Here is a 22,591-nt window from a genome sequence, read left to right on the forward strand (position 1 = left end):
GGTTGGTATGATGTGTATTCCACTTGTGATTCAGAGTTAAGGGTGAAACTCCTGCGGTTTCATGTGATTTGATGTGTTTGAACCGGGCCGCATGTTGCGACAGAATCAGGATGATATCCTTGTGATTTGTTCGTATGTCTTGATTCTCCCTAGCAGAATTAATTCGTATGATGCTACTGATAGGGAATTGTGCCTGTCGGGCTTATTTGATAGTTCTTTCATGTGTTCCCTCGTATATTCAATCATTTTAGTGTTGTTCTTATTGGGTTTAAGCTTCCGAGGTGTGTACCCAAGTGATGTTGGGTGTGACTTTTTGATTTAAGTAAATAGTCATGGCATCTTCGTGTTTCCTGCATTGTTGTAAGTGTTATGGAGGTTTGCAACAGGGTTCTAGCTGATATGAGGATAATTGCCATTGTTGGGTATGAGTATGGACGGCTATTCTGATAAGAGATATTGGTATGGTCATATGTGTAGTGTGTTACATCGTGTGTTTGTATATGGTGAGTGTAGACATAGGTTATTGCAGCTGGTTGAGGCTAATACCATGTGTTGATGTAGGAATCAGGTCTTTTGAAAATGATCAAATGTGTGAAATTTGGTTCTAAGTCCTATTGGTATTGGTGGAAGGAAAAGTCTTCAATTAAGGTGGTGTTGTCGGGCTAACATGGATTTGGGGTGATGTGGGGTCACCCGCGGGTGTATGTATGGTAAGTTCACTCGGTGATTGATGACTTCGAAATGATTCTTTGCATGTTCGAGGGCGAACGTTTGTTTAAGAGAGAGAATGTAATGATCAGACTGGTCGTATTAAGAATTAGCGTTCTGTTCGGTGGCTTAAGGTCTCAAGCAGCTTCGTATTATTTATTATGACTAGCATGTGTGGTCGAGTTCGGATTTCGGATGATTCGAGTTCAATTTGGAAGAAGGATTCTTGTGTTAGAATGTTAAACTGTAAAAGTTGACTAGAGTTTGACTTTTGTGTAGACGACTCCGAAATGATGTTTTGATGAATCCAACAGTTTCGTATGGTGATTTTTGACTTAGGCGTTCGTCCAGGTTTGGAGGGTCGTAGGATAATTTGGAGCATTTTGGCGAAAATTTGAAAGCTAAAGTTTTGAAAGGTTAAGAGGTTTGATCAGGAGTTGACTTTGTTGCTATGGGGCTCGGATTGTGATTTTGAGAGTTGGATTAGCTCCGTTATTTCATTTGAGACTTACATGCAAAATTGGACTTCATTCGGGGTTGATTTGATATGTTTCGGCGCGGGTTGTAGAAGTTGAAAGTTCATAAGTTCATTAAGTTTGATTTGAGATGTGATTCCTAGTTTTGATGTTTTTATGTTATTTGAGGCCTCGAGTAGGTTCGAGTTATATTTTGGGACCTATTGTTATGTTCGGACGGGGTCCCGAGGGGCTCGGGTGAATTTTGGAATAGGTTTGGATAGTATTGCGCTCGTTTTTTATGTTTCAACGTCATTTCTTCAAGCATAAATGGTACCATACTAAGCAAATGAGGTCCAATTTCTATTTTGATTAAAACATTAGGTCTGCATCATAATTTCAGAGCCATATAAAAAAGAATCGTCGAATTTGGACATCGTATGGGGAAGTTATGCTAATTTTAGTGTCGAAGAAAAGAACTGGTGCTGGTGCTTCGCAGATGCGAAGTGGGGTCCGCATCTGAGACCCCGCAGGTGCGAAAAATGGTCCGCAAAAGCAGAAATGACAGTTGGAAATGCACAGGTGTGGATTTTTTTTTTGTCGCAAAAGAGAAAATCGCTGAGTATAAAAAAATATGACCGCGTTATTTTGGTATTTTGAGCATGTCTTGAGTTCTAGAGCTCCGATTGAGGTAATTTTTACGATGTTTTTATCGTCTTTTCCTGGGGTTCAGTATCTAACTATAATTTTTGTATTTCAATATGATTACAGAATTTCATTTTCGAATTAATCCATGTTTTGACTGGAGAATATAGGGCTTTTATCAAAAAATTTCTAAAGAGAATAATTTGGTTTCGAACATTGATTCAGAGTCGGAATTCAATTAAAGTAGTATGGTTCAACTCATAATTAAATGGATGTTCGGATTTTGTGAATTTTTTCAGGTTCCGAGGTGCGAGCCCGGGGTTGACTTTTTAATTTTTGTAAAAGATCGAAGCTTTATTATCCGGAATCATTTTCTATGAGTTTTACTTAGGATTTGAAGTTATTTTGGCCAGATTTGAGCCGTCCAAAGGTTGTTTCATTCGAGAAGGTCATTTAAGAGTAACGATCTAGCTTCTTTGAGGTAAGTATCTTGCCTAACTTTGTGTGGAGGAAACTACCCCTTAGGAGTCATTTGTGCTAATTGTGTCATGTGAAGGCCGTGTACGCGAGGTGACGAGTACGTACTCGGGCGTATTTGTGGAAATTTGACCATTTAGGGCTCTTAGGTTCTTATATTTATTTGATGTGAAGTTGTTTTAGCATGCTAAATCCCCCGTTTACTAAATTTACCATTACATGTTTTATTTGAATTTAATTGATTCGTGTTTTACCCTATTTGCCAATTAAACGTTTATGTGCCTTAATTGAAGATATTGCCTCTTTTATTGTCATGCTATCTTTTCCATAATTGCTTATCCTTAAATGAAATTATTATTATCTTTTCCGTAATTACTTATCATTAATTGAAGTTATTATTATTCGCTCCGTAATTTCTTATCCTTGATTCAAGTCATTATTATCTTTTCCGTAATTGCTTATCTTTAATTGAATTTATTAGTATCTTTTTTTTTATTACTCAACCTTAATTGAAGTTTTGTTATCCTTTTCATTTTTGACTTATCCATATCTAGAATCATTGATTCATGCTATCTCTCTCGCCGTCAAGTTGTACTTATGTGTAAATCATTTTTGCAGTCTATCTCTCCCCTTGTTGAGTTATTCTTGTTGAAACCATTATTCTCTATTGTCTCTTTCATTGTGAGCTCGTTCGTCCATTTTTGTGCTTTGAAGTTATTGAGGTGATTTACTTACCGTATTCTCTTGTTATTGTTGTTGTTTCATTGATGAACGATGGTAGGGTAAGGTCTTGTCCTTGGGGGTGTCCGCATGGGGGAGGGGGTAAGAGGGCTAACTGAGCTACTAGGCTGAGAGTGGGTTCTTGGAACATAGGAATTTTGACTGGAATATCTAAAGAGTTAGCAAAGATTCTCTAGAAAAGGAAGATTAATATAGCTTGGGTACATGAGACTAGGTGGGTAGGAGATAAGGCGCGGGATGTGGACAGGTTCATACAATAGTACTAGGAGGGTAGGGGCAGGAATGGGGTAGGTATCTTGGTTAACAATGACCTCCGTGAACTAGTGGTTGAGGTTAGGATGGTTAAAAATAGTGTGATGACTATTAAGATAGTTGTTGGAGGTTTTACTTTGAATATAATCTCTGTATACGCACCCCAAGCAGGCTTGGATAAGGAATTCAAGAGGCATTTCTGGGAGGATTTGGATGAGATGGTGAGTGGTATCCCGCATACTGAGAAGCTTTTCATAGGAGGAGGTTTCAACGGCCACATTTGAGCGACGTCCGGGGTGTATGATGATGTGCATGGTAGATTTCGTTTTGGAGATAGAAACGGAGGAGGAACATCTCTGATGGACTTTGCTAGAGCATTTGATTTGGTGATAGGAAACTCGAGTTTCCCGAAGAAGAGGGACCACTTGGTCACCTTTCGGAGTTTGGTGGCCGAGACACAGATTGATTATTTACTCTACAGGAAGTCCGATAGAGGTCTTTGCAAGGTCATCCTGAGTGAGAACCTCTCGACCCTTCATAGGCTCCTGGTCATGGACCTTGAGATCACGAGGATGAGGAGGAGGGTGATGCATTGCCAACATAGGATCAAGCGGTAAGCCTTGATGGAAGCTAAAGCGCAGGAGTTGGGGGTCAAATTATTGACTATCGGGGCTTGGAGAAGTAGTGGGGATGCATGCGCTATGTGGACCACAACTGTGTAGTGCATTAGCGAAGCCGCGAGAGAGGTATTAGGGGTCTCAAAGGGATACTCTGGTGGTCACAAGAGAGATTGGTGGTGGAATGGAGAGGTGCAAAGAAAAGTGGAAACCAAGAAAGAGGCATATCTGAAGATAGTTGAAAGTATAGACAAGGAGGAGAAGAGGGCGAATAGGGAGAATTATAAGTTGGCTAAGAAAGAGGTAAGGCAATCGGTTACGCCAACCAAGAATGCAGCATTTAGTCATTTGTATGAGGAGCTCTAGGGCCGAGGTAGGGATAAGAGTTCGTTTAGGTTAGCCAAGGCGCGAGAAAGGAAGGCACGTGACTTGGACTAAGTGAAGTGCATCAAGGGAGAAGAAGGTAGAGTTTTCTTGGATGAGGGGCTTATCCATCGGAGATGGGAGACCTACTTCCATAGCCTCTTGAAAGAGGAGGGGGACATGAGCATTGTACTGAGTGATTTGGAACTCCCCGGGAGACGTTGTGACTTTGGGTATTGTAGACGAATTAGAGTTGATGAAGTTGAGGGGGATATGCGTAAGATGAGTAGGGGCAAAGCGACCGGGCAGATGAAATCCCGGTGGAGTTTTGGAAGAGCGCGGGCAAGGCAGGCTTGGAATGGCATACTAGGTTATTTAATGTCATTTTTATAACAAAGAAGATGCCCAAAGAATGGAGGTGGAGCATGATGGTTCCTGTGTACAAGAACAAGTGTGATATCCTAAATTGCAATAACTATTAGAGGATCAAGCTGCATAGCCATATTATGAATGTCCGAGAGTGAGTGGTAGAGCTAAGGATGGGGAGGAGTGTTTCTATTTCCGAGAACTAATTCAGGTTTATGCCGAGGCGCTTGACTACAAAAGCCATCCACCTTGTTAGGATTTTGATGGAGCAATATAGATAGAGAAAGAAAGTCTTGCATATCATGTTCATCGACTTAGAAATAGCGTACGGTAAAGATCCAAGGGAGTCTTTGTGGAGATGGCTAGAGGTTAGAGGTGTACATGTTGCCTACGTTAGATTGATTAAGGACATGTATGATGGAGCAAAGACCTGAGTGAGGACAGTGGATGGGGACTCATACCATTTTTTGGTTATAATGGCACTGCAACAAGGGTCAACACTCGGCCCTTTTTTGTTTGCTGTGGTGATGGACGTCCTGACATGCCACATCTGATAGGGGGGTTCCATAGTGCATGCTATGTGCAGAAGATATTATATTGATTGAAGAGACTCGAGGCGGTGTGAATGCACAATTAGAGGTATGGAGGCATACTCTGGAGTCTAAAGGTTTCAAGTTGAGCAAGACCAAGACAAAATACTTGGAGTGTAAGTTCAGTGGCGAGACTCAAGGAGGGGAAGGGGAGGTGAGGCTGGACTCACAGGTCATCCATACGAGAGGAAGTTTTAAATACTTTGGGTCTATTATTCTGGGGGATGGGGAGATTGATGAAGATGTCATACATCATATTGGGGCTGGATGGGTGAAATGGAGACTCGCTTCCAGTGTTTTGTGTGACAAGAAAGTGCCACCAAAACATAAAAGTAAGTTCTACAAAGTGGTGGTCAGGGCAACAATTTTGTGTGGGGTTGAGTGTTGGCCAATCAAGATTGCTCATGTCCATAAGATGAAGGTAGCATAGATGAGGATGTTGAGATGGATGTGCGGGCACAACAGGTTAGATAGATTTAGAAATGAGGTTATTTGTGACAAGGTGGGTGGGAGGATAAGATGTAGGAAGTGCGAATTAGGTGGTTTGGTCATGTGAGGAAGAGGATCACAGTCGCCCCGATGAGAAGGTGTGATAGGTTGACATTAGAGGGCCTAAGGAGAGGTAGAGGCAGGCCAAAGAAGAAGTGGGGAGAGGTGATTAGGCAAGACATAGCGCATCTCTAGCTGATCGATGACAATACCCTTGATAGGAAGGTATAAAGGTCGAGGATTATGGTAGTAGAGTAGGTAGTCTAGAGTGTTCATAATAGTAGTATTGGTACGTAGTCTCGCTTTCTGTTGGTAATAGGTTTTTATGACTAACTGTTATATTATTTCATTGTTGATCACCTTACTATCTTTTTATTTTTATTTTCCTTTTATATGGCTTTTTGGTACTATCCCTTCTTGTTTTTATTTTTCATTAATGTGGTGCTCATACTTTCATAAGTCGAGGGTCTATTGGATACAACCTCTCTATCATCACAAAGTAGGAGTAAGGTCTGCGTACACACTACCCTCCCCAGACCCTACGGTGTGGGACAATACTGGGTATGTTATTGTTGTAGTATTGTTGTTGTTGTTGCTGTTGTACCCAGTATTGTTGAGCTAGGGGCTATATGTGGCTATGGTATTGAAACTGTTTTAAGGAAATTTTGTGGTATATGGGCACATGTTGTGAAAGTCATTTTATTGTGTTGTTATATTTTGGCACATGAGGTATTGTTGAGAGGATTGTTGGGGTGTTTGCACATGAGTCATCCGTGTTATTGTTACTATTGATATTTGCACATGCGGCGTGACAAGGTGGGATTCATATGTGGGTTTGCGCATGTGACGAGACAAGATGGGAATATTACTATGCGCGTGTAGAGAGACAAGGGGGCATTTACTTTATTATTGTGCACGTGGCGAGACAAGGTGGGCTATATCGGGGAAGGATTTGTGATTACTCATGATAGCCTGGGTGAATTGTTATTGTTGCTATTTGTGTAGTGGTGTGCCTACCCTGTGTGAGTTATACCGTGCACATTTCGTCGTGATCATTTCTTATGTGTCATTCACTGTCTCTACTCTTACTTGTTGACTTGAATTGTTGTAGAACACTTGCACAAACATACACACAAATAAATAACCCATACCAGTTTAAGAAGATGAATCCTGATGTTATTGACCATTTACCTATACTCCGGTGTACTTGCCTTCAGTGTTAGAGTTATCTTGTTTCCACGTGAGTTGTCCGTGCTGTTGTTAGAACATGAGTGGTCCATGCAGATATAAGATATTGTCAGTCTCTTGGCGTGTGAGTTATTCGTGCAGTTATGAATTTGTAATGTGGGAACAAGAGGTGCCACGGGTTTTGTTCTCCAGGAAGAGTTGGCGCGAGCGAGGGCGGACGAGTGTAATGTTCAGTCACTCTTATCCGATGCTGAGGAGAGTGAAGGTGAGGCTGATAGGCCGTAGCTCTCAGGGGCGGGATGTAGACTTTGCCATTTTTGTATGCAATATCTTCAGAGTGTGTTTTTAGATGGAGAAGGCACTTTTTCATGTATGTAAATAAAAGAAAACTTGAGGCTTTATTTCTTCTGTGCCCCTTTCTGCTTCGCTTCTGACCAGGTGGGATGGTTTTAGAGTTGTTGAGAATCCTTAGATTCGTTACATGGTTTCTGGGGATCATTAGGCAGGCTCGAAGGCTCTTACGTTCTCGGTCAATGCGACCTTTAGTGTAAGCTTGCGTTAGAGCTCTTTCGCTTTTGCTCAATTTTGGGTTTATTCTCCAAATCGAGCTTTGACTCGAGCTTATTCGACCCTAAGCTTTTGTGTCTACATGGGCGGGCGATAGTGGCTCTTATGCCTTGCCTTTGGGCATTTGTATTTTAACTATTTTGGGTTCAGTCTCCAAGTCAGGTTTCGACTCGATCACAATTGACCCTCAAGTTCTATATTTGCATGGGCTAGCGACAACGGCTCTTAGGCCTTGCCCTTAGGCATGTATAGTTAGCTAGTTTGGGTCCGGTCTCCGAATAGGGTTACAACTCGAGCTCATTTTGACCCTCAAGCTTTCAAATTTTAAGCTGGCGATAGTGGCTCTTACGCTTTTGGTCATTGCGACCTTTTAGTGTGTGGCCTTGAGGCTCATTAGGCTGGAGACAATGGCTCTTACTCTTTGCCATTAGGCATATGCAGGATTTGTTTTCCTCTCGTTAGGAATTTTTGAAATGATTTTGCCTGACCTGTCGTCGGTTTGGGAAGAACCTCAATTTCATGTCATTTGCGGCGATGTTCGAGCACCTCGGAAGGTTTGGCTCATAGGCTGAGTAGCTCAAAGCCTTGTGATTTGGAGCTGACATGGTCGAAGCTCTTTTTCCTGTCGAGGGTAACCTGTTTAACCAGTTCTTTTCAAAGTAGATTCAAAGTAATGGCCTATAATTTTGTAGCGATGGCCAGGCATCCCCGAGTTGTTTTAATTTGGCTGGTACAGTCGTATGACCATAGTCATTTGTGTTTGGCCGGAGCCATATTTTATGCCGAGTGTAGTAGTTTAGGCGTCTACATTGAGGGTATTCCCTTTCGAGAGTCTTACAAATGCTACATATAGCCTAAACTTCGGGATCGAGTTTATGCCCGTAGTAAGGTCTTACAAAATTTTCATGCCTTTTGAGGTCTTACAGTTTTGTTGACACTTGATACAAGTATGATTCATGCCTTGCTTGAGGTCTTATAGTATTTTTTTGCCGTAGAGGTCTTACAGTTTTTTCATGTCGTAGAGGTCTTACATTTTTTTCATACCGTTGAGGTCTTACAATTTTTTCATGCCGTTGAGGTCTTACAGTGTTTTCATGCCATTGAGGTCTTACAGGTGTAGTTGTTGATACCCAGTGCGAGTTTCTTAAGACCTTGTCTGCCCGCTTGGGGTCTAACGCACTCGGGCTTTTAAATGAGTGGCGATTGGCAACAGTCTCCGAGTCAACGAGTTTGCTTAGGCTCGGGGGGCATTACTCGTGAGCTTGGAATTGCCTCACTGAGGGCTTACAATTTTGGAGCTTCCGACCTTGGGGTCATATGCTTTCTAAGTTAGCGGTGCTAGTCTCCGAGTGTTCGGGACATTTTTCCCTTTTGGAGAAGTTTCGTGATTTCCGTTCTGCCTTGTTGAGGGCTTATGAGTGTGAAGTTCCTACCCTGAGGCCATGCGGGTGCCGAGTTATTGACGCTAGTCTCCGAGTATTTCGTGGCGTTCTTGGTGGAGTGATCCTTGCTGTGAAAATACTGAATTTTCTTTGGAGTACGAGATGCTTTGGCGAAAGATATTCTTTGATTGTTTGGCATAAGTAAATGTTGTTTTGTCGCCGTGAGCTCGGCTTATATGGAAACGGTTCATGTGACCGCTCTATTGTTCATGTATGTGCATAATTTCGTTAAAGCTAGTCAACCTTTCTCTAACTCCTCACGTGAACCAACAAACATTTATTCCTTCCTTAAAAATCTCTTACCAACTAGTTTAGTAGTATAAGCTAATGAAATTCAAGAGAATGCCATAAGTATATGTTAGAATATTCAAGAATCACTCTACATATAGGTTAATACTATAGGGTAATACAGTCTTTTCACAGAAAGATAACTTCACATCAAACAAACATTACTTCAGTTCAATAATTCATGTGTTCAAATACCCTACTCAATAACATTAGCAAGCACTTATATACTGTTAAATTCTACTGTGCTTATGCACCAAACATTACAGAATCAATCAACTTTGAATGAAGGTACTGACGTAGTCACACATCCAATAATCTAAAGAATTTATCTAGATCCATATACACAATAGTCTGGAACCCAAAGAACTATAGAAATGGCTAGCAACCACTGTTATATTAAAGTCAAAACAACAACATGTAAACAAGGGAAAATCATCCAGCAATAGATATGAAATTTACTTTCCTAGTACAAGTAAATAAGAAAGATATAATATCAAGAACAATACACAAAGAACCATACAATAACAAAGAGTCATCAAGGCAACCACAGAATTTTTCAACGACAAAGGGCTTGAGGCTAAATTAAAAATGACTGGACTAATTAGACTTTGGCAGCTTACTAACTTCCCTCTAAAAATATAGAACAAAGAGAAAGAGCAGTTATAGAAAAGAAGCAGAAGCAAGAGAAGAAGAAAGAAAGAAATAAACAAAGAAAAGAAGGGGTGTAACATTTGGAGTACGTACTGAACTTTATTATCACTCCCATTAGATAGATGATTGATTAGTTGCACAATAGCTTGTTGTGCAGAGGAAGCTTCTCCAGGCGAATGAGCATTGAAAGCTAGCATGCTGGGATCAACATGTAAATCTAGATTCAGACGCTTAAGTTGTGAAATGATGTTAACTGCAACTTGTAGTTCCATGGCATATTTTTATGCATTGAACTTTTCTTGCATCCTTTCTTCCATTTCCTCCAATTTTTGTTGCATCATCTCATCGGTAGAACTTAAAGAGGGTCCAAAATATCCGAATTTTCTTTTAAAGGCAATCTTGGTAACCCCACGTCTATATAATCCTAGGCAACCTGGATGCTTAGGTCCCATGACTGATGCTAACACGTCAACTAGTTGGCTGCCATTTTCACTTTCTTGTGTTTATTGTATTCTTTCCATTTCAGCCTAAACGACCAAATTGAGTCAATTTTAAATTACAAAGTGTTTAACGTGAAAATGGTAATGACAATTAAATTTCTTGATGGGACTCTAAAATACGTGATCTATTTTATGCTAGTTGTCAAAGCAGTTGATGCTAGATATGTGAAGATAAAAGACGAAATACGAACTAAAATAGAGTTATAATCAAACCGATTGGGTTAGCTATTCAAGCCTCGTACCGACCGATGAAGGGCCTCAAGATCGATGCCTGGGCTCGAGCTCGAGCTATTGGGGATAGTCGGAAAGGGGCTAACAGTTAGCATATAATCAAAGAAGGCTCTTTATGGCCAACAACAAGCAATAAATGAAGAACAAGTATGAAAGTAGTAAGCTATAGCAATAGTGTCGGGAGAATATGCTAGAGAGAAAAGAAAGAGTTCTTGTATATTTCGAGTAGAGTAGTTGGAGCAACAACAGCCTTTTTACAAAGTGGTAAGGATCCCCTTTATATAGGTGGGGAATCCCAATATAGTACGAAATACATTAATTATAAAGGTATGGAGATGGGACAGCTAGACATGACACGTTGATACAAGCTCTGGGTAGACCGGCTTTGTCAGACTTAGCAGTGTGCTTTGGGAATTCCCCATTTTTACTCTAACCTCGATCTACATCCCCTTTAGGTCAGGCCTCGACTAGCTTCGAGGGATGGCACTCGGTCACAGTTTTGCGTTCTCGAGGCCTCGAAGTATTCCTCTGAAATGAACTAATAGCAAGAGATCAGACCCTCTGATTTTGCCACATACAGATAGTCTCTGTGTTTCCTAGAATGAAGCGATGGGAAATGATTCTGATACCCGACTCCCCGGGCTTTCCGTAACGACATCCTGACGATAATGCAATCTATGGCGTGAATTTTCACGATAAGCAGGACATCCCATGGGCTTGTCTTTTCGACGCCGTTCAATGCGCTGTCGATTCCTGTTCTTCAAAGTGACAGTACTGCCATCGATTTAGTTCATCAAGAATGCAGTAATTGCACCCGCCAGTCAGTCTTCCAAAGGCATTGATGACCTTTTCATTATCTCCTATAAATGGGGCATTCTGGCGTTATTCTTCTATCCAAATGCCTGGCAGTATTCCCATCGGCCATGCTAGCTTCCCTTAGTTGAGCGAGATCATGCCATCTTGTCATCGTTGTTGTTGCTGTTATGACTACTACTATCCTCATTGGCTCGAGATGATGATACGGGCGACTGGCGTCATCCGATCTAAAAGGGCGTTTGGACTCTACACTGTTGCTCACTCTCCTACCCTAGCCTGGTGTGACACTTCATCCCTTGGGTTTTTCCTCCCAATGGATAAAATGGCACAATCGGCTATTGAGACTGGGGCCCAACGAACCTTCAAGCTTTGGCTTCGATGGGCTATGTCTCTTTTTTCTGCCTCTTTTGCATCCTCCCCCTTTCCTCTTCTTCATCTTCTCCATCGGTAATGTTATTCCATGCGATCAAGCTGGGAACCCAGAGGAGGTGGAGCTCAGAGATGCTGCTACAAGAGATGAATCTTCGAGGGTAGACTAGGTCCTTAGGCTTTTACTATGGGTGCGCACCCATTTGCTTCTTTGTTTCCGTATAAGGACCCCTTGTGGACTTTTGTAATTATATGTAAGGACCCCTCGAGGGCCGTTTTTAGTAAATGTTTACGAATATGAATGTGAAACTATTTTCTTGACTTTTGCCTTTGATGCTTATCATATTCATTTATATTTGTGGGAATTCTAATTGTATGCTTCTGCTGATGATTATCAATATCTAACTCGGATGCGAGTATCCGTTCTGGTCCTTGGTTGATAGAAATGGCTCCTTTCCGATCCCACCATTGTTCCTCAGATCAAGCCTGAAATTGTCCGATAGACTCGGGTCTTTGGGACCCTCGAGTCACATGAAGATAGTGCATCGAACCCTAAATTCTTTTAGGGTGGTCTCTAAGTGAAGATCTCCTTCAGGCACCTGGAAATTTACATTGAACTTGATGTAGATAACCTTTTAAGGCATTGTAGGTAGGTCCCCAAGGAGGGGTTACCCATATTTAGGTGATGTCTTGATGTCGAGCCCTCATGGATGGAGCTCGAAGTGCTTACTTTTATTCTTGAGAGGAACCCTCGAGGTCGGGTATCACCTCGGGATTGGAGACGCCGTTGTTGGCCTTTTAAAGCCTAACTTCCTTTGATGAAGATCTTTGAGGTCGTGTACCACCTCGGAACTCGTATTGAAGTCATTGGCCTTCCAGGGCCTAACTTGGGTAGGTGAACCGTTGCTATTTCCCCACATATATATGGGGTTACTTCCTCTTCTTGGAGATCTCATTTTTAGATAGTTATCCTTCCGTTTCGGCATCGAGTCCTTTGTTACCTTATCACCAAATCATTTGTGTAGGTTCATGCTTCAGTTTGCTAGTCCCGCCATAGCCATGACTATTACTTCAGGGTCTTCCTAGCAGATAGGGGAGAGCTCCACTCCAAATGCTCAAGATCCACAGGAGTTTACCTTGAAGACTATGTCTTCGATAAGAGACGAGCACCTTGAGCTAGTGAGGAGAGACTGCGGATGGGGAGAAGGGGTAGCGTTGCAGGTACCCACTCATCCTCGGGAGTTCACCTTGAAGACTATGTCTTCGATAAGAGATGAGCACCTTGAGCTAGTGAGGAGAGACTGCGGATGGGGCGAGGGGGTAGCATTGCAGGTACTTCCCCCAGATGAGTCTATCACGGACCTTGCAGATGAATTCCTAAATGTGTACTTGTACCCTTTCGCACTAGGCCACCTTGATAGGACCGTGCTCGATTTCTGTTTAATATATTGGGTTACTTTGGCGAAAATACATCCATCGTTTTGGCAAATAGTGTTGATGATGATGTTTTTTGCAGAGAAGGCAGAGCTTGAATTCACGCTCAGTCATCTTGTCAGGTTGTACCGACCCTTTCATCATTGAGGTCCGCTAACCTTGCGATGTCGTTCATCCACACCCTTTGTTGTTTATGTTGAAGAAGATGGAGATCGAGAGTGGATTAGTCGGTTCATCTGGGTCTGGACGACTGACATTATCCCCGTGGAACTTATGCCCTTCCTCAAGGAATGGAATTATAAGAATGAGTGGAGCGTCTTGTTCTTTCTTAGATTTGCTCGTGGTGGATGCTAGTTTAGTAATCATGTTTTCCTCCCTTTCTGCAATGATTTCATGGGCACCTAGCGAAGTTCCTAATCTGCCCAGTTGGGTCTGGAAGCTGGTGTCCCATTCAACTTGTGGTGAGCCATGTCTCGGGGCAGATGGGAAGTAAAATATCATGGTATGTGTGTATGCTGCTTTTACCTTGTGCTTTGTACATTTGGGAAGACATTTTCCCCTTTTCATGTATTAATCTTGCCGTCGTAGGTATTGGAGGGTCTCCAAGGGCAAGGCTATGCTCCTTCAGAGAAGGGGAGGGGTTGGCAGCTTCCGAGCCAGAGGACGGCAATAATAAACAGGGTCGAGTCTTTATTCTGGAGAGGTGGTTCCTCCGAGCGATCATGCTTCGACCGAGGCTGAGTCTTCCAGGGCTGAGGGGACTAGATTAACAGAGGTGTGCTCGGCCTTCGAAGAAGTGCACCGACTTCACGTTGCGGTGAGCTTTGGCACAGGCCTTCCGAATCTCGCGTCTTCTCTTCCTTATCGAGTTTTTCTTTTGCAAGCCTTTGGCAGGCTGAGGTCTAAGATGCTCCATCATGGAGCTACGCTTCGGAAAGCTCTAGATGAGGGTAGGTCCCTTGGGCTCCATTGTGAGGAGAAGGAAGTTGAGTTGTCACACTGGCAATATGAGGCGTATCGGAGCTCGAATTACGAGAGCTATTTGATGGAGCAGGTAACTTCCTATCCTAGGCGGGTATGTGTTTTGATTTTTAACTTCTCAGGTTAACTCTTCATCTATCAGCTGCAGAAAAAGATGGAAGCCCTGGAGCACCTTAAGGGTGATGCCGACTAAGTCAGGAATGACTGTGGCGAGCTAAGAGCTCAGGTGCAGGCTCAAGCTTCAGAGGAGAAAGGTACCTTGGCTAGAGTTCCTACCTTCAATGTCCAACTCTGCTTAGCTCGTGATAATGCTTCAGTTCAAGCGGATATGATCATGAAGCTCTAATCCGAACTTTCAAAGGTTAGGGCTGAGATCATTGATGCTCGGACTATAGGAGCACTGAGCTAGACTAAGGCTGACGAGGAGATGGCAATCTATTTGGAGGATTTTGTCAATGCCCAAGTCGAGTTGAAAAGTGTCCTCGATCGTGAAGAGTGTATCAAAGGATATGCTCGTTGCAAATCCCGAAGAAGGGTTCTCGAGGAGATCGGTGCCAGGGGTTTTTTTCTCCCAAGAGAGTTGGCGCGAGCAAGGGCGGATGAGCATGACGCTCGATCACACTTATCCGACGCCGAGGATAGTAAGGGTGAGGCTGATAGGCCATAGCTCTCGCGGGCGGGAAGTAGACTTTGCCATTTGTATGAGATATCTTCAGAGCGTGTTTGTAGATGGAGAATGCACCTTTTCATATATGTAAATAAAAGAAAATTTGAGGCTTTATTTCTTCTGTGCCCCTTTCTACTTTGCTTCTGACTTGGTGGGCTGGTTTCAGAGTTGGTGAGAATCCTTAGATTCGTGACATGTCTTCTGTGGCTCATTAGGCAGGCCTGGAGGCTCTTACGCGCTCGGTCGATGCGACCTTTAGTGTAAGCTAGAGTTAGAGCTCTTACGTTTTTGCTCAACTATTTTGGGTTAAGTCTCCGAGTCAGGCTTCGACTCGAGCTCATTCGACCCTCAAGCTTTTGTGTCTGCATGGGCGGGTGACAGTGGCTCTTATGCCTTGCCCTTGGGCATTTGTATTTTAACTATTTTGGGTTCAGTCTCCGAGTCAGGTTTCGACTTGAGCACAATTGACCCTCAAGTTCTATATTTGCATGGGCTGGCGACAACGACTCTTACTCCTTGGCCATAGGCATGTATAGTTAGAAATTTTGGGTCCAGTTTCCGAATCGGGTTCCAACTCGAGCTCATTTTGACCCTCAAGCTTTCAAATGTTAAGCTGACGACAGCGGCTCGTACGCTTTTGGTCGTTGCGACCTTTTAGTATGTGGCCCTGAGGCCCGTTAAGTTGGTGACAATGGCTCTTGCGATTTTTCCTTAGGTATATGTAGTTAGCTATTTTGGGTTTGGTCTCCGAATTGGGTTACAACTCGAGCTCATTTTAACCATCAAGCTTTCAAATTTTAAGTTGGCGACAGTGGCACTTACGCTTTTGGTCGTTACAACCTTTTAGTGTGAGGCCCTGAGGCTCGTTAGGCTGGTGACAATGGCTATTACGCTTTGCCCTTAGGCATATATAGGCTTTGTTTTCCTCTTATTAAGGACTTTTTGAAATGATTTTGCCTGACCCGTTATCGATTCGGGAAGAACCTTGATTTCAAGTTGTTTGTGGCGATGTTCGAGCACCTCAGAAGGTTTCACTTATAGGCTGAGTAGCTCGAAGCCTTGTGATTTGGAGCTGACATGGTCGAAGCTCTTTTGCCTATCGAGGATTGCCTATTTAACCGGTTCTTTTTGAAGTAGATTTGAAGTAATGGCCTATAATTTTGTAGTGACGGTCGGGCGTCCTGAGTCGCGTTAATACGGCTGGTATAGCCGTATGATCGTAGTCATTTGTGTTTTGCTGGAGCTATGTTTGATCCTAAGTGTAGTAGTTTAGGCATCTACATCGTGGGCATTCCCTTTCGGGAGTCTTACAAATGCGACATATAGCCTAAACTTCGGGATTGAGTTTATGCCTGTAGTAAGGTCTTACAAAATTTTCATGTCTTTTGCGGTCTTACAATTTTGTTTACACTTGATACAAGTATGATTCATGCCTTGATTAAGTTTTTACAATATTTTCATGTCGTAGAGGTCTTACAGTTTTTTCATGTCGTAGAGGTCTTACAGTTTTTTCATGCTATAAAGGTCTTATAGTTTTTTCATGTCGTTGAGGTCTTACAGTATTTTCATGCCATAGAGGTCTTACAGTTTTTTCATGCCATTGAGGTTTTACAGTTTTTTCATGTCGTTGAGGTCTTATAGTTATTTCATGTCGTTGAGGTCTTATAGGTGTATACCTGGTATGAGGTTTTTGAGACCGAGTCTGCCCGCTTGGGGTCTTACAGCCTCAGGCTTTTAAATGAGTGGCAATTGGATTCTTGAATGTGTACTTGTACCCTTTCACACTAGGCCCCTTTATAGGGTCGTGCTTGATTTCTATTTAAAGTATCGGGTTACTTTGGTACAGATACATCCTTCGTTTTGGCGAATAGTGCTGATGATGAGGTTCATTACAGAGAAGGCAGGGCTTGAATTCACGCTCAGTCATCTTGTTAGGCTGTACCGACCCTTTCATCATCGAGGTCTGCTAACCTTGCGGTGTTGTTCGTCCACGCCCTTTGTTGTTGATGATGAGGAAGATGGAGATCAAGAGTGGATTAGTCGGGTCGTTCGGGTACGGACGACTGACGTTATCCCCGTGGAACTTATGTCATTCCCCGAGTAATGGAATTATATGCATGAGTGGAGCGTCTCGTGCTTTCTCATATTTGCTCATGGTGGATGCTAGTTTAGTAATCATGTTTTACTCCCATTCTGCAGCAATTTCATGGGTGCCTAGCGAATATCCTAATCTACCTGGTTGGGTCCGAAAGCTGGCGACCCATTCGACTTGTGGCGAGCTTAGGTAGCGAGCCATCTCCCGGGGCAGATGGGAAGCAAAATATCATGGTATGTGTGTACGCTGCTTTTACCTTGTTCTTCATACATTTGGGAAGACATTATCCCCTTTTCATGTATTAACCTTGCAGTCGTAGGTATCAGAGGGTCTCTAAAGGCGAGGCTGTGCTCCTCCAGAGAAGGGGAGGGGTTGCCAGCTTCCGAGCCAGAGGACGACAATAATAAACGGGGCTAAGTCTTTGAGGAGAAAACATTGTTCGAGCCTACTGCACCTGATGTTTCTGGTTATCGAGAGGTGGTTCCTCCGAGAGATCATGCTTCGACCGGGGCTGGTTCTTCCAGGCCAAGGGGACTAGATTAATATAGGCGTGCTCGACCTTTGAGAAAGTCCGCCAACTTCACGTTGCAGTGAGCTTTGGCACAGGCCTTCCGAATCTCATGTCTTCCTTTCCTTACCGAGTTTTTCATTTGTAGGCCTTTGGTAAGCTGAGGTCTGAGTTGCTCCGTCATGGAGCTAGGCTTCGAAAAGCTCTGGATGAGGGTAGGTACCTTGGGCTCCTTTGCGAGGAGAAGAATGTTGAGTTGGCACACTGGCGATATATGGCGTACCAAAGCTCAAATTACGATAGCTATTTGATGGAGCAAGTAATTTCCCGTCCTGGGCGGGTATGTATTTTGCTTTTTAACTTCTCAGGTTAACTCTTCGTCTATCAGCTGAAGAAAAAGACGTAGACCCTAGAGCGCATTAGGGGTGAAGCCAACCAAGTCAGGAGTGACACTGGCGAGCTAAGAGCTCAGGTGCAGGCTCAAGCTTTAGAGGAGAAAGGTGCCTTGGCTAGAGTTCCTACCTTAGAGGCCCAACTCCGCTTAGTTTGTGCAGTTCAAGAGGATATGATCACGAAGCTCGAATTCGAACTTTCGAAGGTCAGGGCTAAGATCGTTGATGCTCGAACTGAAGCAGCACTGAGCCAGACTAAGTTTGATCAGGAGATGGCGATCTATTTGGAGGATGTTGCCGATGCCCAAGCCGAGTTGAAGAGGATCCTCGATCGTGAATAGAGGAACAAAGAATATCCTCGTTGCAGATCCCAAAGAAGGTTTCTCGAGGATATTGATGCCTGGGATTTTGTTTGTCATGACCCAAACTGATGGTCCGCGATAGGCACCCGGTACCTTACTCAACCGAGTACCAAAGTAATGTATCTTTTTTATTATATCATCATATACACGTGACATACGGGCTTAATAGGCCAACATGATCTTTTATAAACACCAAAAATAGGCCACACAATCTTTCACGTACACGACATATATCTACAAACCTCTAAGAGTACATAAATGTCATAAAGGTCGGGATAGAGTCCCGCCATACCAAACAATACACGTCTAAATCATACTAACTAAAAATGCAACTCCGAAGCAAATGGAGCGCACCAACGTCTTTCGTTGAGCTGATGTCCTACTTGGAGTGCTCTAGACCTATCTATCTGGACCTGCGGGCATGAAACACAGCGTCCCTAGGCAAAAGGGACGTCAGTACGAATGATGTACTAAGTATGTACGGTACATAAATAAGCACATAACAGACATGGAGGAAATATAGAGTAATTGACTCCACTTGTAAATCATGAAATAATTATAGTATCATGCATGAATGTCTTGTCGTGCATAGGTGCATGTCTCAAAAATCTTCAGCCTCTGAGGGCATCCCAGCATATCATCTTGGCCACTGTGGGCAAATCATCAACGTATACCAGCTGATCAAGTGGTGATGCATATATAATGCCATAACCTTTTTCCGTATCCCAAATACATATACATACATATATACATGTATATAATGTCGTTTGAATCATATTTCAGCCATTGTGGGCAACATAATCATCATATACCAGTTGATCATATGGTGGTGCATATATAACACCGTAACCTTTTTCCCATATCCCATATACATATATTTACATATATACGCGTATATAACGCCATTTGGTCATGGGTCAATGCACATGTATAAATGAGTGAAATACATGAAAAATACATAATAGTCTCGATATTCCTTCCGGTTAAACTTTTCCAATTGCGTATCATTCTGAGACCCATGAACAGAAGATAATAATAATTCTCATGGGGAATCAAAAATATAGACACCCCTACTATTTCTATGAATGGAATAATTTATAGAAAACTTTGTATTTGCTCATTTCTTCAGTATAATTTGGACCATGCCAAAAGAAAGAAGGGATGACCTTAACATACCTGGAGTAGGAATAACTCCGTATAATTATCCCGTTGGAAACCTTCGTGGATTGAGCTTAGACCCAAAATTTGAATTTAAGAATCGACGTTTGGCTTAAATGCCAAAGTATCGAATTGATACAATTTTGGAATGAGGCTTGGACGCTTGGTGAGCATGAAAATGCTTCTGCTTTTCCCTTAATAAAATGCAAAATGTTTATGTTTTATCCTAAGTGACATGTTTTTTATCTCTCTTTTTGATTCATAAAGCTTTAAAACAAAGTCTTGACAAGACTTTAAAATAAAGCTTTTGACACATGTCAAGTTTACATAATGACTCACCTTATACTAAATGGGGGGCTGGCACGTTCTCCCTGGGGGTGATTTTAATTTATCCACTTATTAGTTAACTGGGTAATGTTTCGTTATTCGGTAATTAATATATTACCCGAATAATATTAAAATTATCACAAATTACTTAAAATTCTATTTATTTTCAAAATACTTCATATATACTTTGTATATTACACTACCGTGGTCATATGGTACCTTGCATGGTACTAATTTATAATTATCGGATATTATCGCTCGACCCGTATTTTATTCCAAATTGGCTATTCCCAACGAAGCTCGTTTTCGTTAATCTTTGCACCCCTTTATCCTTCATAACACTTATCCATCGCTTGTTATTAGTAACATAATCCTTATAATTTCCAAATAATCTTTTACTTGGGCTGATATCAATTACCTTACGACAAATCCAACGTACAATACTCCAAGGTGCAACATCGTCGTAATATTGCGGGGCGTAACATTGTTCTCCCAGAAGAGTTGGCGCGAGCAGACAAGCGTGATACTCGGTCACTCTTATGTGATGTAGAGGAGAGTGAAAGTGAGGCTCATAGGCCGTAGCTCTCAGGGGCGGGACGTAGACTATGTCATTTTGTATGCGATATCTTCAGAGCATGTTTGATGATGGAGAATGCACTCTTTCATGTATGTAAATAAAATAAAACTTGAGGCTTTATTTCTTCTATGCCACTTTCTGCTTCGCTTTTGCCTAGCTGGGCTAGTTTCAGAGTTGGTTAGAATCCTTAGATTCGTGATATGGCTTTTGGGGCTCATTAGGAAGGCCCAGAGTCTCTTACGCGCTCGGTCAATGCGACCTTTAGTGTAAGTTGGCGTTGGAGCTCTTACACTTTTGCTCAATTGTTTTGGATTTAGTCTCCGAGTTGGGCTTCGACTCGAGCTCATTAGACCCACAAGCTTTTGTGTCTGCATGAGCGGGTGACAGTGGCTCTAATGCATTGCCCTTGGGCATTTGTATTTTAACTATTTTGGTTTCAGTCTCCGAGTCGGGTTTCGACTCGAGCACAATTGACCCTCAAGTTATGTATTTGCATGGGCTGGCAACAACGGCTCTTATGCCTTGCCCTTGGGCATGTATAGTTATCTATTTTAGGTCCGGTCTCCGAATCGGGTTACAACACGTGCTCATTTTGACCCTCAAGCTTTCAAATTTTAAGCTAGCGACAGTGGCTCTTACGCTTTTGGTCGTTAAGAGCTTTTAGTGTGTGGCCTTGAGGCTCGTTAGGCTGGCGACAATGTCTCTTACGCTTTGCCCTTTGGCATATGTAGTTAGCTATTTTGGGTTTGGTCTCCGAATCGGGTTACAACTCGAGCTCATTTTGACCCTCAAGCTTTCAAATTTTAAGCTAGTGATAGTGGCTTTTACACTTTGGTCATTGCGACCTTTTAGTGTGTGGCCCTGAGGCTCGTTAGGCTGGCGACAATGGCTCTTACGCTTTGCTTTTAGGCATATGTAGGCTTTGTTTTCCTCTTGTTATAGACTTTTTGAAATGATTTTGCCTGACCCATTGTTGGTTCGGGAAAAACCTCGATTTCAAGTCGTTTGCAACGATGTTCGAGGACCTTGGAAGGTTTGGCTCGTAGGCTGAGTAGATCGAAGCCTTGTGATTTGGAGCTGACATGGTCGAAGCTCTTTTGCCTGTACAGTCGTATGACTGTAGTCATTTGTGTTTGGCTGGAGCCATGTTTTATTTCGAGTGTAGTAGTTTAGGCATCTACATCGAGGGTATGCCCTTTCGGGAGTCTTACAAATGCGACATTGGCCTAAACCTTGGGATTGAGTTTATGCCTGTAGTAAGGTCTTACAAAATGTTCATGCCTTTTGAGGTCTTACAGTTTTGTTGACACTTGATACAAGTATGATTCATGCCTTGCTTGAGGTCTTACAGTATTTTCTTGCCGTAGGGGTCTTACCGTATTTTCATGCCGTAGAGGTCTTACGGTTTTTTCATGCCATAGAGGTCTTACAGTTTTTTCAAGTCGTAGAGGCCTTACAGTTTTTTCATGTCGTAGAGGTCTTACAGTTTTTTCATACCGTTGAGGTCTTATAGTTTTTTTCAAGCCGTGAGGTCTTACGACTTTTTCATGCCATTGAGGTCTTACAGTTTTTTAATGTCGTTGAGGTCTTACAGTTTTTTCATGTCGTTGAGGTCTTACAGGTGTAGTTGTTGATTCCCGGTGTGAGTTTTTTAAGACTAAGTCTGCCCACTTGGGGTCTTATGGACACAAGATTTTAAATGAGTGGCGATTGGGGACAGCCTCTGATTCATCGAGTTTGCTTAAGCTTGGGGCCCGTTATTCGTGAGCTCGGAATTACCTCATTGAGGGCTTACGATTTTGGAGCTTCCGACCCTGGGGTCATGTGATTTTTGAGTTAGCGGTGCCAGTCTCCAGGTGTTTAGGATCTTTTTCCCTTTTGGAGATGTTTCGTGATTTCTGTGTTGCCTTGTTGAAGGCTTATGAGTGTGAAGTTCTGACCCTGAGGCCATGCAAGTGCCGAGTTATTGAGGCTAATCTCTGAGTATTTCAGAGCGTTCTTGGTGGAGGGATCCTTGCAGTGAAAATATTGAATTTTCTTTGGAGTACGAGATGCTTTGGCGAAAGATATTCTTTGACTGTTTGGCATAAGTACATGTTGTTTCGTCGCTATGAGCTCGGCTTATGCGGACATGGTTCATTTGACCGTTTGGCCTGGTACATCATTTCCTATTGGAACCTTGTTTGTCGTTCCCTAGTTCTTCCGAGCAGATGACCTCTCTAGGGGGTGCCCTTCAGTGTTCGGGGTTAATTGCAAAAGAAGCCTCGTATGCTTGTTGGATCCTCTTTAGGTAGTGCGTGGACGTTGCCTTATTAAAAACCTTTCCGGTGAAACC

The 22,591-nt window shown here is 42.6% G+C and overlaps 1 protein-coding gene across 1 annotated transcript; it reads left to right on the forward strand.

Moving 5' to 3' along the window:
- The first annotated feature begins 3,382 nt into the window (after positions 1 to 3,382).
- On the forward strand, positions 3,383 to 4,261 carry LOC138878236 (uncharacterized). Its single transcript, XM_070157902.1, has 2 exons — positions 3,383 to 3,499; positions 4,001 to 4,261. Exons 1-2 carry the CDS (start codon positions 3,383 to 3,385, stop codon positions 4,259 to 4,261), a joined length of 378 nt encoding a protein of 125 aa, XP_070014003.1.
- The last annotated feature ends 18,330 nt before the right edge of the window (positions 4,262 to 22,591 follow it).

This window comes from Nicotiana sylvestris, chromosome 9 (genome assembly GCF_000393655.2).
Source record: "Nicotiana sylvestris chromosome 9, ASM39365v2, whole genome shotgun sequence".
Classification (NCBI taxonomy): domain Eukaryota; kingdom Viridiplantae; phylum Streptophyta; class Magnoliopsida; order Solanales; family Solanaceae; genus Nicotiana; species Nicotiana sylvestris.